Here is a 15,045-nt window from a genome sequence, read left to right on the forward strand (position 1 = left end):
ATGCCCTTTAGCCTGTAGGCTCCATAAGGACATGCCCATAGCCTCTCTTGTTCCCTACTGTATCCTAGCTCTATGTCAGGTTCACAGGATGAATATCTATTGTATTAATAATTTCAATTACCAATGTGAATTGAAAGCTGATGAATCAAAGATGACAGTATGATAAAGGCAGAATTGGAACAGGAAACTATAACCATAGTTATGGGAGCTATGGAGGATGAGGATTCTTTTATTCATTCAATAAATGTTCATAAGGCCCTACTATGTGCCAGACTCTGCTAGGTAGCCTCTGCTGTCATGTAGCTTCCAGTCTAGTGATAAATAAACAGGCAGTTAAAATTCAATGAGGGATGCTTGGGTGGCTCAGTCGGTTGAGTGTCCAACTCTTGATTTTTGCTTAGGTCAAGAACTCAGGGTGGTGAGATCGAGCCCTGCCTCAGCCCCAAGCTCAGCAGGGTGCTTCAGATTCTCTCTCTCCCTCTTACTTTGCACTGCTCTTCTGCCCCCTGTGAAGGTGCATGTGTTCTCTCTCTGTGTCTCAAATAAATACTTGTTTTTTAAAAAATTCAGTGGAGAAACTTCCCAAGGGAAGGCAGGAAGTGTGTGCTTCAGGGAACATTTAGGAGGGGAGGACATTTAACCCAGACTTGGGCTGTCAGGAAGTATATGTCTAAATTGTTAGTAGCTAAAGTAAGAAGATATGATGGAGAAAAGTGATGGAGAGTACGTGTGTGTAAGAGCTCAGAAGCAGAAGAGTTACTGGTAGTTTCTCCATGGCCTGTTCACATCCTTTCATGCAAAAAATTTTGTTTATTTTTTTGAAAGATTTTATTTATTTATTTGAGAGAGAGAACGAATGCACATGCAGAGCAGGGGGGAGAGGCAGAGGGAGAGGGAGAAGAAGACTCCCTGCTGAGTTCAGAGCCCTATAGGGGACTCAGTCTCAGGACCCTGACATCATGACCTGAGCCAAAGGCAGACACTTAATGGACTGAGCCACCCAGGTGCCCCTCATGCAACAAATTTTATCAAGTCCATACCATGTGCCAGGCATTATTAAGCTATTATTAAATTTTGTCTCATAATTAGTTGTTGAAAAATATAAATCTACATATACACATATAATTTTAAAGTATTAAATTTATTAAAGTTTTTATTTGAAAATTTTTTTCTTTCCCTTAGTCCTTTAGGAAGACACTTCTGGGCTTGGCACTGCACCTGCCCCCGGTAACGGCTTTGTAAATGTTTTATAAATGTTTATTGAATTAATAAATAAATGCAGGTGAGAGTACCTAATCTGACCTCAGAAAGTAAAAACTTCGGATCATTGCTTGTCAATTCCTCTTTCTTCCTATGGTGGAAATGTTCTACATCTGCGCTGTCCAATGATACCGTTACCACTAGCCACACGGACTATCGAGCACTTGAAAAGTGGCTAGTGCGATTAAAGAACTCAGTTTTAAATTTTACTGAATTTTATTTTATTTTTTTTTTAAAGATTTTATTTATTTATTTGACAGAGAGAGAGGTCACAAGTAGGCAGAGAGGCAGGCAGAGAGAGAGGAGGAAGCAGGCTCCCCGCGGAGCAGAGAGCCCGATGTGGGGCTCGATCCCAGGACCCTGAGATCATGACCTGAGCCAAAGGCCGCGGCTTAATCCACTGAGCCACCCAGGCGCCCCAATTTTACTGAATTTTAATTTAAACGTGAATAACCACATGTGACTCGTGAATAGCATATTGGACCCCTCAGTCTTAGATGTTAGTACAGTTGAATAGTGTTAGCTTGGCACTGGAATTCGGTAGGTTTCAAGCTTCCGCGCTTAAAAACAGAGATTGTTAATAAATGGTTATAAAATGTCTGAATTCCGGGCTGTTGAATGCCACCGACAGTAGTAAATATCTGTGCACAGTGGCAAGCCATAATTAGCATCTCAGTCACTGAAGGCTAATAAACCTTGCATCCTGGCATCCCGACGGACATCCAAACTAGCGCCGCAGGGTGAAAAGGTTGAAGGTCGGGGAACTCAACCTTAGCCGGGGCGCGCTCTCGGCAGCCTGCGATCCCGAACAGCCTCATGGACTTTGTAGTTCAACGTGCCAGTGACATCACTACCGGTGTGTCACCACAGCGTGGCCATTGCGTCAATTTCCGGTAGCCTGTTGCTCTCTGGGAATTGTAGTCAATAGATGCCTGCTGGACTTGGGGTCTAGCGGTCTGGAAACTACAATTCCCGGCGGCCTCCGAGATACACGACGCAGTAGTTCTCAGTGAGTGGGCGATTGCCTCATCAGGTGTTAAGTGTGTGCTTCAGTGTCGTGGGAGGCCTTTCTGTCCCCCAAACGGAAGGGAAAGGTGGTAATCTCTGCTTTGACAGGATCACCGAGGTCACTGTCGTGGGCTTGCAGAGTTGGCTGGGCGGTGCCATGGCGGTGAGTTCTGGCGGGAAGAGAGTCGGCTCAGCTCGGCGGTGGAAACCTGGCTGAGCTGTTGGCTTTTTCCAGAAGCTGGGGGCTCCATGTGGTAGCCGTTGTCCTGAAGGGAAAAATCCTTCTCTAAAGAACGGGAATGCCTTGACCCCACGCTACAGTGGATGTTGTGCGGATGTGCCTTTTCTTCCTAGCTGTTGAGCCAGGAACTGATGTCTTCAACTTTACATCCTACTTAATTTTATGTGTGTTGATTTCACCGAAGTGCATAAAACCTATTTGGAGAGAGAGGAGTAGGTAACCTTGTTCCTCCTTTTAACAAAAAATTATTGAGCGCTTCCCCGTTAAAGAGTCACAGATCTCTACATTCATGGTGTTTTCATGTGTGTGTGTGTGAGAGTTACGTACTAAAATATACTGTAAAATATGTCAGGTGCCGTGCTATAGAAAACAAACAAACAAAAAAACAGAACAGGAAGGGGGAGAGCATTGAGTGTGAGGTGGGGTAGGGTTGTAGTTTTTAAAAGGTGATCCAGAAAGTCTTTGCTGAGAAGGTGGCATTGTGGCAAAAAGGAGGTAAGGGAGCAAGCCAGGCAGCTATATGGAGGAAAAGATTCGCAGGCAGAAGCAACAGTATGAGTAAAAAGCTAACGGACTGAGCCACCTAGGTTCCCGGAATATGGACAACTCTTGAAGAATTTTATAAAGGAGAGCAGAGGAGTGGGGTAATAGGTGAAGGTCAAAAGAGGACCCCCCCTTTTTTTTAAAGGTGGAAGAAATTACACAGTGCTTGTATGTTTATGGGAATTACCCTGTAGAAAGGAAAAATTGATGTGCTGTTCCTGAATAGAGTAGAGGGGTTGAGATCAGATGCATCAGTGGAGGGGTTAAGCAGGACTACACTCATCTATGTAACAGGAAAGAAGACAGATTACATGGGTACACATGCATGTGGGCAAGCAGATGTGATGAGGAAGACTGAAAATTTTCTGTTCGCTTCTGTTTTCTCATTGAATTAAGAGGCAAGATTACCGACTGCAAGTAAGGATGGGAGACGAAATGTTGGAGGCTTGAGAGAGAGGCTTGTTTAGGACATTGCTGTCAGTAGATCTTCCTGTGATGAAAAGTTCTGTATCTGCACTAATTTGGTAGCCACTAGCCACATGGCTCTTGAGCACTTGAAATGTGGCTGGTGCAATGGAAGGAAGGAATTTTAATATAACTTTAAAATTAAAAAGTTACATGTGACTAGTGGCTACTGTATTGGACAGTATACACATTAAAGTTTGAGAAGCACTAGTCTAGAAGAAGTTAGTAAGTTGATTTAAGAAAGCAGTATTGCTGGGCATCACTTGACATTAGTGGACATGAATTTAAATTGAGGCCAGTCAGCATGGTTGAATTCTTAATCTCCTGCCCCTTTCAGCTGCCTGCTTGAAGGAAAAGAGCAGGTGTCTAGGAGTGTTGGCTTTTGCCAGGCAAGGATGGTAAAGAGAATAGTGAAGGAGTGATTATATAGATGGATTTAAGGGATGGAAATAAGGATTTGGGGTGGGAGGGACCTAAGGATTAGTGAAAAGTCATGATCAGTAGGTCCTGTTGGGGTTGAAGAATTATTGGAGTTGGAATTCTAGCAGAGTTAAGACCAATAGTATCAATAAGTAACATTTCTTATGTGTCATGCTTTGTGTTTAGTATTTTTTTGGAATTGTCTCGTTGAGTCTTCACACTAATCTACTTGAGTTAGGCACTCTTATTTGCAATTTACAAATGAAGAAACCCGGGCTTTGGTTGCTTAATGAACAGGTCCAATTTCTCATAACTACGGCATGATGAAAGTGGATTAGAACTCAAAGAGATTGACTCACTTCTCAGTCACTATGTTACCCTGCTTTTCAGGAAAATATGTGCCTTCTGAGTCCTGGTCCAGGGCTTTTTCTTCTGTTACGCGTTGCTTGATGACTCCCCACCAGCTCCACTCCCCCATGGTGATATCCTTAGCTAATGTGGAATTTGCAGGTTTTTCTCTTTTTTTGGTGTTAATGGAAATGGCTTTTCAGTTTGAAAGATTTTAATACACTCTTTTCTTATTTTTAAGTTTTATATATGGAAACTGGCAACATTTCTGGTAGATATGATTGTTTTATTTTATTCACTTCTTTTTTTTTTTTTTTAAGATTTTTATTTATTTAACAGAGATCACAAGTAGGCAGAGAGAGAGGGGGAGGCAGGCTCCCCACTGAACAGAGAGCCCGACGCAGGGCTCGATCCCAGGACCCCAAGATCATGACTCCAGCCGAAGGCAGAGGCTTAACCCCCTGACCACCCAGGCGCCCTGACTTTATTCACTTCCTGTCCTCTGAAAATATTCAGGTTTTGCATGGTCATGATACGGGACTGACATTAAAGTTTGTTTTATTGGAAGAATCCAATAAGAACTCTCTTTAGAAAGAATAAGTAATAATAAAAATAATAAAATGTACTGATTGCTTATTCTGTGCCATGCATTAGTGTTTTACATAATTTTTCAACAAAACAACCCTGTAAAATAGGTGCTATTATTATCCCCATTTTACTGGTATGGAAAGTAAGGCATCAAATCTACTCAGAGGAGGAATTAGAATTCATTTGATCCCATTCTGGAGCCCATTCTCTTAATCATCGTGCTATCGTGCTACCCCCAGTTGTAAGCTAATTGGAAAATTCTTTTGCAAACCCTCCCACAAAGAAAGTTTTCTCTTTGCAGTGGAAATCTTACCAATACTGAAGCGTGTAAGACAAAGAGTATGTGATAGCATGGATAGAATATTAGTTTTTATTTTAGAATTGAGTATATAAACACCAAACTATAATTTTCTTTATATCAGAGTAGTATTTATTTTTTAGAGCTTTCGACAGTTTTAATCTCTTCTAATTTTATATCAGACTCCTAGGGGGATCTGGGATTGCGATATAAGAAACATAATAGCCAATTTAAGAAAATACTGTTTTTAAACTTGCATCTGCAGAGTTTAAATAGTGAACAAAACAGAGATAATAATGGTACTAAGTACTCCATATACCCATCACCCAACTTCAATAATTGGCAGTTGAGGGCCATCTTGTTTCATATATCCCTCCCTTGTATCCCGTCCCTGCACCCCTCAGGATTCATTTTAGGCAAGTTCCAGGCATCGTATGTACATGTTTAACATATTTTAGTATAAGGTTTTTACATCAATACATAGTTTAGTTAGTTTTTTTAATGTAATGATAACTTTCCTTAAAACATAACCCCAATGCCATTTTCATACCTAATAAAAATCACATGATGTCTAGATGTCTTTTTTTTTTTTTAAGACTTTATTTATTTATTTGACAGACAGAGATCACAGGTAGGCAGAGAGGCAGGCAGAGAGAGAGGAAGGGAAGCAGGCTCCCTGTTGAGTAGAGAGCCCGATGTGGGACTCGATCCCAGGACCCTGGGACCATGACCTGAGCTGAAGGCAGAGGCTTTAACCCACTGAGCCACCCAGGCGGCCCTCCAGATGTCTCTTTGTGGTATTGGTTGACATTGTGCATTTATCCTGGGTCCAGCACTATGCTAAGTTCTCATGCATATTAACTCTTTTAATCCTCATACTAACACTACAAAGTAGGCATAATTTTTATTCTCATTTTATAGATAGGTAGAAAAATGGAGGTTTAGAGATTTAAATGAATTTGTCTAGGATTGTATAGATAGTAAATGGTGGAGCTAGAACATGGTCAGAGTCCCAGGAGAAAGCAGAAACAGAAGTCAGAAGATGAGGATTTTTGTCCAGCTTGGTCAATTGCTGACACGAAGATCTCAGAGCTTCCGATTTATTATCTTTGATATGATAGCTGTTGGTCTGCCCACTTCTTAGGGTTGTTGTTAAGATCAAAAAAGTTAATGTTCATTGAAGTTTTAAGCTGCAGGATACTATGAATATAGGAAAGAGGTGTTACCTAGTTTAGAGATTCTTTACTGGAGGTGATTTTGCCCCCTTGAGAAAGTTTGGTCTGGAGACTGTTTGGATTGTCACAAGTGGTGTGTGTGCTGCTGGCATCTAGTGGCTAGAAGCCAGGAGTGCTTCTAAGAATCTTAACAGTGCACAAGACAAAAACACAAAAGATTATTTAGCTTAAGCTGTCAATAGCGCCAGTGTTTAGAAACTGATCTTGGCAAATAACCTTTTAACTAATTATTATAACCCATTGTTTGGTTAAATAGCCACTGAAGAAATTAAGGCTCAGATTGATCAAGGGATTTCCCAAGGTTATACAGCAAATTGGTGCTGGGGCCAAAATCAGATTTCATCACAATTGACTTTGATGTTTTGAGGAGCAACTTTTTTTCTGAGAAGCAGAAACCTCAAAGAAGAGGTTTTGTGTATTTAGTGTGCTCAAAACAATGAGCAGTAGTTCTTTTTTTTTTTTTTTTAGATTTTATTTATTTATTTGACAGAGATCACAGGTAGGCAGAGAGGAAGGCAGAGAGAGAGAAGGAGGGAAGCAGGCTCCCTGCTGAGCAGAGAGCCCGATGTGGGGCTTGATCCCAAGATCCTGGGATCATGACCTGAGCCTAAGGCAGAGGCTTTAACCCACTGAGCCACCCAGGTGTCCCAGAAACATGTAGTTCTAAGTAAAATTTATGAAGACTGTTGCTTTCATGTTCTTCTTTAAAGTGGGTAACGTGGTCATTTTTAAGCAGAAAATATTTGTCCTGTAACTTCTTTGTGGCATTGTACTTCGTGCTGAGGTGACCATGAAAGTTGTGGAAGTTGCTGTCTGCTGTCAACTGGGTAAATGTCTTAGGAATCATTTGGTTGCATGCAGTGGAAGCCAGCTCAAGTTGGTTAAAGAGGAATTTAGTAACGATATAGTAGGATTTCTTGTCACTCATGACCGTAGGGTAGAAGTTACAACGAGGCTTCGTGAGCTAGGCTGCGTTGGTATAAAGGCAAGTATGTTAATATTATATTTATTATATATATTAGCTAAATACATATATTAAACATGTTAAAGTTTTATTAATATTACATTAACATTAATCTGAAATAATAAAAATAAATTAAATGTATTAAAGTTTCTTCAACCTTAAAGTTTGTTTTTATTTCTGATTTTAAAATAAATTAAAATATTTTTGTGAGTCCCTATAGCCTAGAGAGTTTAAGGAATTTGTCTAGGGTTCTATGGGAAACCTATAGGCAAAGGGTTCTATAGGCAACCTAGGCACTTTACTTTATTTACAGGTTAAGTCAACTGTTAAGAGTTGTACAGCGTATTTTTAATTTTTTTAGAATTTTTTATTTTAAGATTTTATTTTGAAGTAATCTTTACACCCAACATAGGGCTTGAACTCCTGACCCCGGGGTCAAGAGTCACATGCCCTACAGGCTGAGCCAGCCCACCACCCTGGAGTTGGCAGGCTGTTGTAAAGGCTAGGTGGAATCTTCTGCCCCAAACTCCTTTGCTGGAACATAGGTCCAGTCTACCCGGTAATTCATCTGGAAACAGAAGAGTACATTTAACCACCTCTAATGTACTACCTTAAATAAGACTGGGCATTTGTTGTTGAGGAAGAAAGATAAGGAACATGTATTGGGTAGGTGATCTACTGTCTCTGCCATAGCTTCTTTTCAAATGGTAGTCTTTGTATATTATCGAAAACTGGTTTGCATGTATAGAAGTAGAGAGGCTTGTAACTTACGGGTTACTTATTAGGAGGAGGGTTTTGTAGTAAGAAGGAGCAAAGGAGCTGAGGGTTTGAATGAAGGTGGCTAGCCACAAAAATTGAAAGGAGTGAATAGATGAAGGCCCTTATTCTTTCCTGGAAAAGGAAATAACCATATGCAACCACGCTTACTTCTGTGGAAATTCTTGGCAAAGAGTCCAAATTGCTTAGTAACTTGATTCACATGTGCACCTAGTTCCTAGTCTGTTATTTTTTTATGGCCACAATATGCAAAAGTGGGCAATGTATTATTATTCACTTCTCTTTCAAAATTTAAATATTCAACAGATATTTGTTGAGAACCTGCTATAAGCTACACGTTGAGGATATAATGAGATACAAGTTACTAGTCCCCACCATGACCAAGCTTCAGTAGTCCTGTGAGGAAGACAGATAGATACCAGTACCACTGTGTGATTAGTGCTGGCATAGGGGAAATATTGGTAGGTAGGAACATATTAAGAAGGGCATATCATGACCTCTTGGTGACCAGTGCTGGTGATTAGCTGAGACCTGAAGGATGAGAGAGCAAGCTAAAATAATTGGTGAGGCATGAGGGCAGAGAAAATACTATGAACAGAGAGGCTCAGGTGAAGGAAGGAGCTTGGCACTTTTGGGAAAATGCAGATGCCTTGTTGGGCCTGCAGTGGGGGAATAAAAGAAAGGGGAGGAGGGTGGGATCTGGCAGAGATTAGACAAGAAGGGCCTGGAGTGCCAGATTTTACAGAATAGATTTTATCCTGACAGCTGCAGAGAATCTCTGAAAGGGAATTGACTTGATCAGATTTGTGTTTTGATAACATTTCCACTTACAGCAGTTATGATCCGGTCAGGATTTATAGAAACAAAAAATTTCCTTATCACTTTCATTTTTCTTTGGTTACTGGAGAAACTTGTTATGTCCCTGATATTTTTTTTTAAGATTTTTTTTTTTTTAATTAAACTCTATACCCAGTGGAGGGCTTGAACTCACAACTCCAAGATCAAGAGTTGCATGCGCCACTGACTGAGCCAGCCAGGTACCCCCACGACTTTGCAAGTATGGAATTCTTTCTCATTTCCTCTCTACCTCTGTAGCAGCATCCTTTACCTCCTTGTAAGCTGACTTTTCATCTTTCTGTTGCTTGTCCTTGTCCTCTATCCTAAACATGCTTAAAAGATAGTAAATCATTGTTTGGTTTAAAATGTAGGGACCTGGGGCACCTGGGTGGCTCAGTTGGTTAAGTGTCTGCCTTTGGCTCAGTTCATGATTCTGGGATCCTGGGATAGAGCGCCCCTCTGGGGCTTCCTGCTCAGTGGGGAGCCTGCTTCCTCCTCTCCCTCTTCTGCTCCCTATTTGGGTATGCACTCTCTCTCTCTGTCAAATAAATAAATAAAATCTTAAGAAAAATTCAACAGCTTTTAAAAAATGTAGGGAACTGAAAATAGTAAAACAGCTGACAACTTTATAGTAGATTTCTACTAAATTTTAATTTTAGTACTGTTAGTTATTTTTATTACATAATACACAAAGTATATTTAAGATTGTTATTGGAGAAGTAGTGTTAAGGTTGGGGTATTTTTTGACTGTACAGAATTCCTCTTCGCAAAGTGCTCAAATTGTGTAACCATTTAGAAAACAACCAGGAATCCAGTATATCTGTGACATGACTAGAAAGCATTTTATTTTTTAAGTAAACGCTATATCCAGTGTGGGGCTTGAATGCATGACCCCTAGATCGAGAGTCACGTGTTCTACTGACTGAGCCAGCCAGAGCCCCACTTTTTAAAAAGTAATTAAAATATATGTATAAATATATATTTTTAAAGATTATATATTTATTTATTTGACAGATGTCACAAGTAGGCAGAGAGGCAGGCAGAGAGAGAGGAGGAAGCAGGCTCCCCACAGCACAGAGAGCCTGAAGCGGGGCTCGATCCCAGGACCCCGGGACCATGACCTGAGCTGAAGGCAGAGGCTTTAACCCACTGAGCCACCCAGGCGCCCCTGTATAAATATATATTTAAGTAAGCTGTCTGTCCAGTGTGGGGCTTGAACTCACAACTCTTAAGATCAAGAGTTGCATCTCTACTGATTGAGCCAGCCAGGCACCCCATTGGGAAGCATTTTTTAAATTGTTGTTTGAAAGGAGAGAGGGAGGCATGATTAAAGGAGACTGAGTTGTAGGTGTTAAGGGACTTGGCAAGGTCATCTGTTGAGTAGGTTGTAAAAGTATGAGTAGAGTCCAGGGGCGCCTGGCTGGCCCAGTGAATGGAGCATGCGACTCTTATCTCGGGGTTGTAAGTTTGAACTCCATGTTGGGTGTAGAGATTTTTCAAAAAGCAAACTAAAAACAAACAAACAAACAAACTTAAAAAAAAAATATATGAGTAGGGGCGCCTGGGTGGCTCAATCATTAAGCGGCTGCCTTTGGGTCAGGTCATGATCCCAGGGTCCTGGGGTTGAGCCCCGCATCGGGCTCCCTGCTCTGCGGGAAGCCTGCTTCTCCCTCTCCTACTACTCCTGCTTGTGTTCCCTCTCTTGCTGCCTCTATCAAATAGATAAATAAAACCTCTAAAAAAAAGTACGAGTAGAACCGAGATTTTCTCATTTGAAAATGCTGCAGAATCTGGAAATGTTAGCATATAAGAAGGGGAGGAAAATCTGATTTCACTTAAAGTAAATTTATGCCAGAAAATAAAATTTTAAAAACTAAAAGTAAGTTTCAAAACAGAATTAGATTTGTGGTTGGTCCATTGGTATTTGGCTTTCACACTTGCCCGTTCTGTGATTGTTCATTCCACTCCAGCTTTGACGTACTTGCTTTTAACCACAAATTTTTTGCCCCCAGAATCAAAACTGAGAAAGAAGCTCTAACCTTCCTTTTTTTCAGAGATAGGATGATCATGCATGTGCTTTGCTTTCAGTTTCCGTGGAAACTGGGATGATGATACCAGTGTTGCTGTGTGGATATGATATTAGTAGAGACATGCTTGCTATTCTCTGTTTCATTTTAACTTCATATTAATAGTCTTTTAACCATTTGGAGAGAAGTTCTTCATCAGTTTCCTTGAGGAAAAAAAACAAACATGTAGATGACTAATCCTCCCTTAGCATCTTTCCACTGGGTCTCAGCATCCTTCTTTGGTGGGCATAATTGCAGCTTGCCGGCGTGTACTGCTCCATCCTGTACTTTTCTAAGTATTTATACATTTTAACTAAATAGGAGCACTATCTGTTTGACAACCGACTCTGTTTTAGCATCTAATTTTTCGACTCTGTTTTAGTAATCTGATTTTTAAAAAGTGTTTCGGAGCTTTTTATATATTTAAGTAATTTATTAACCATCCCTTTGTGGTTTAAAGTGGACAGATAGTGATAACCCTAGTTTTTAATCATCTTTAAAATTCAAGATAACCATGGAAAAATTGCCTCTCAGTAAACAGCTCAGTTCTGTGTGAACCCACTTTTTTTAAAAGCAAGCCTGTCAAAGTATAGAGTGAATAATTCTTTCTCTTTTGTGTCCAACAGGAAAGAAAAGGAACAGCCAAAGTAGACTTTTTGAAGAAGATTGAGAAAGAAATCCAACAGAAATGGGATACTGAGAAAGTGTTTGAGGTCAATGCATCTAATGTAGAGAACCAGACTAGGTGAGTAATACTTTGTGAAGTTCTACACCTTGTGTTTCCAAAACCATTGACTGTAGAAACCACTTTGTGGAAAGGATAAGGCAGATTTTATTTATAATGTCTGAAACAGGCTGAAGGAGGTAACTTCTACTTCTGCATTTGAAATGAGGATCCTCTTTCCTTTGGAATTCTTTTTTTATTTTTTATCATTTTAAAAGATTTTATTTATTTATTTGACAGACAGAGATCACAAGCAGGCAGAGAGGCAGGCAGAGAGAGAGAGAGAGGAGGAAACAGGCTCCCCGCTGAGCAGAGAGCCTAGTGCGGGACTTGATCCCAGGACCCTGAGATCATGACCTGAGCCCAAGGTAGAGTCTTAACCCACTGAGCCACCCATGCACCCTAGAATTCTTTTTTTAAATTCATTTTTAATTTTTTTATTTTGAAAGTGAGCATGGGGCATGTGGTTGGTGCACTTGGTTAAGTGTCCAACTCTTGATTTCAGTTCGGATCATGATCTCCGGATTGTGAAATTGAGCTCCACATTGGTCTCCCTCAGAGTCTGCTTGAGATCCTCTCTTTCCCTCTCTTCCTGCCCCTCCGTCTGTGCTTGTGCTCTATCTCTCTCTCTCTCAAATGAATGAATGAATGAATGAAATATTTAGGAAAAAAAATAAAGTGAGCTCTATGCCCGTTGTGGGACTTGAACTCACAACCCGGAGATCAAGTGTCCACATGCTCTACCAGTTGAGCCAGGCAGGTGCCCCTTTCCCTATAATTCTTTTTTTTTTTTTTTTTAAGATTTTATTTATTTACTTGATAGAGATCACAAGTAGGCAGAGAGGCAGGCAGAGAGGGAGAAGGGCAAGTAGGCTCCCCGCTGAGCAGAGCCTGATGCAGGGCTCTATCCCAGGACCCTGAGATCATGACCTGAGCTGAAGGCAGAGGCTTAACCCACTGAAGCCACCCAGGCGCCCCTCCCACAGAATTCTTTTTTTTTTTTTTTTTAAGATTTTACTTATTTATTTGACAGAGAAAGATTACAAGTAGGCAGAAAGGCAGGCAGAGAGAGAAGGGGAAGCAGGCTCCCTGAGCAGGGAGCCTGATGCGGGACTCGATTCCAGGACCCTGAGATCGTGACCTGAGCTGAAGGCAGAGGCTTAACCCGCTGAGCCACTCAGGCGCCCCAGTCCTCCCACAGAATTCTTTTTTTTTTTTTTTTAGATTTTTATTTATTCATCAGACAGAGATCACAAGTAGGCAGAGAGGCAGGCAGAGAGAGAGTAAGGGAAGCAGGCTCGCCGCTGAGCAGAGAGCCCGATGCGGGGCTCGATCCCAGGAACCTGAGATCATGACCTGAGCCGAAGGCAGAGGCTTTAACCCACTGAGCCACCCAGGCGCCCCCTCCCACAGAATTTTTAAAGGACTTTTTCTACATAAAGTTTTTTTTTTAACATATTTTTTGTATTTAGACAAAGGAGAATGTTTTGAAGTTTCGTCTTTGATGACTGATGAAATCATTCTATTAGAGATTCATATTCTAGTGATGATTATCTCCAGAGACACAAAATATAAATTTTGAAGGGTTTCTGTATTTGAAGGTCTTAGTTCAAAAATACTATATTGCCTTGATGTTAAGCATCAGTTGTTTTTTTTTTTTTTAAGATTTTATTTATTTATTTGACAGAGAGATCACAAGTAGGCAGAGAGGCAGGCAGAGAGAGAGAGGAGGAAGCAGGCTCCCCGCTGAGCAGAGAGCCCGATGCGGGGCTCGATCCCAGGATCCTGAGATCATGACCTGAGCCGAAGGCAGCGGCTTAATCCACTGAGCCACCCAGGTGCCCCTAAGCATCAGTTTTAAGACAGTCCACAGATAATGATATGATATTGGGAAAAACAAAAATAACTGCTGCAAAACAGTACTATAATAAATATATGCATCTTTTATAAGATGCATCTCAATTTCAGGTATGTTGAAATGTAGAAAAATGTCTTCTTATAATGAGAAAATACATTGACAACAATTATAGTAGTAGCTAATCTTGAAAAGTTATTGTTTAGTATAAAAAGGAATTAGGAAATATGCCATTTTTAATATTATCATTTAATATTTTTAATCCATTAAGATTAGCAGTACTTATAGTAGTAGCTAATCTTGAAAAGTTATTGTTTAGTATAAAAAGGAATTAGGAAATATGCCATTTTTAATATTATCATTTAATATTTTTAATCCATTAAGATTAGCAGTACTTTATCCTTATGTTGTAGATGAGGAGACTGAGGTACAGGGAGGCTAAGTAACCAATTCAGGGTTGCATAGCTAGGCATTGACAGGGTCTGGACTACTTTTCAGGACTTTCTTTTTTTTTTTTTTTTTTAAAGATTTTATTTATTTATTTGGCAGAGAGAGATCACAAGTTGGTAGAGAGGCAGGCAGAGAGAGAGAGAGAGAGAGGGAAGCAGGCTCCCCGCTGAGCAGAGAGCCCGATGCGGGACTCGATCCCAGGACCCTGAGATCATGACCTGAGCCGAAGGCAGCGGCTTAACCCACTGAGCCACCCAGGCGCCCACAGGACTTTCTAATTTTAAAGTGTATCCTCCTTGCTATGCAGCCACGCTTTAGTGAATTTTTTCTTTCTCTTTTCTTTTTCCTTTTTTTTTTTTTAAAGGAAATAAAAAGTGTTGTAATGTAAAGTCTCTGATATTATTTAAGCTATTGTTTGAAGCTTTTGTTGGTTTTAGAATTTTGGACGATTTTAGGTAAGATACATATGTATCTTGTAATACTGAGGGTATTTTATTTTTTTTAAATGATTTTATTTATTTATTTGACAGAGATCACAAGTAGGCAGAGAGGCAGGCAGAGAGAAGGGGGTTGGGGGGAGCAGGCTCCCCGCCAAGCAGAGAACCCAATGCAGGGCTCGATCCTAGGACCTCAGGATCATGACCTGAGCCTAAAGCAGAGGCTTTAACCCACTGATCCACCCAGGCGCTCCAAGAGGGTATTTTATTTTACCTGACGGACTTTGACTTGCTTTATATATATGTCTAATGAAGGCAAATCTTGTTCAGTCACTAAAACATTAAATAATCCAGTTTCCTAAGAGTTTTAAGATTATCTTCGGTAAATTATCTTTACTCAGCATTTTGACTTAAGTTAAACCTCCATTATTTGCTGCAAGGATATTTATTTCTTTAATATCTACCTATAAATATATTATTCTTTCTAAATCAAAAGTAAGTTTCAATTTAAGAGGGCTTTTAATTTCTA

The 15,045-nt window shown here is 40.4% G+C and overlaps 1 protein-coding gene across 1 annotated transcript in view; it reads left to right on the forward strand.

Moving 5' to 3' along the window:
- Positions 1 to 2,285: 2,285 nt before the first annotated feature.
- Positions 2,286 to 15,045, forward strand: part of LARS1 (leucyl-tRNA synthetase 1) — a 71,413-nt gene continuing 58,653 nt past the window's right edge. The window contains exons 1-2 of the mRNA XM_045999761.1: positions 2,286 to 2,431; positions 11,677 to 11,795. Coding sequence (XP_045855717.1) covers positions 2,426 to 2,431; positions 11,677 to 11,795 — 125 coding nt within the window. The 5' untranslated portion in view covers positions 2,286 to 2,425. The remainder of the gene's footprint in view (positions 2,432 to 11,676; positions 11,796 to 15,045) is intronic.

Source organism: Meles meles, chromosome 3, assembly GCF_922984935.1.
Source record: "Meles meles chromosome 3, mMelMel3.1 paternal haplotype, whole genome shotgun sequence".
Classification (NCBI taxonomy): domain Eukaryota; kingdom Metazoa; phylum Chordata; class Mammalia; order Carnivora; family Mustelidae; genus Meles; species Meles meles.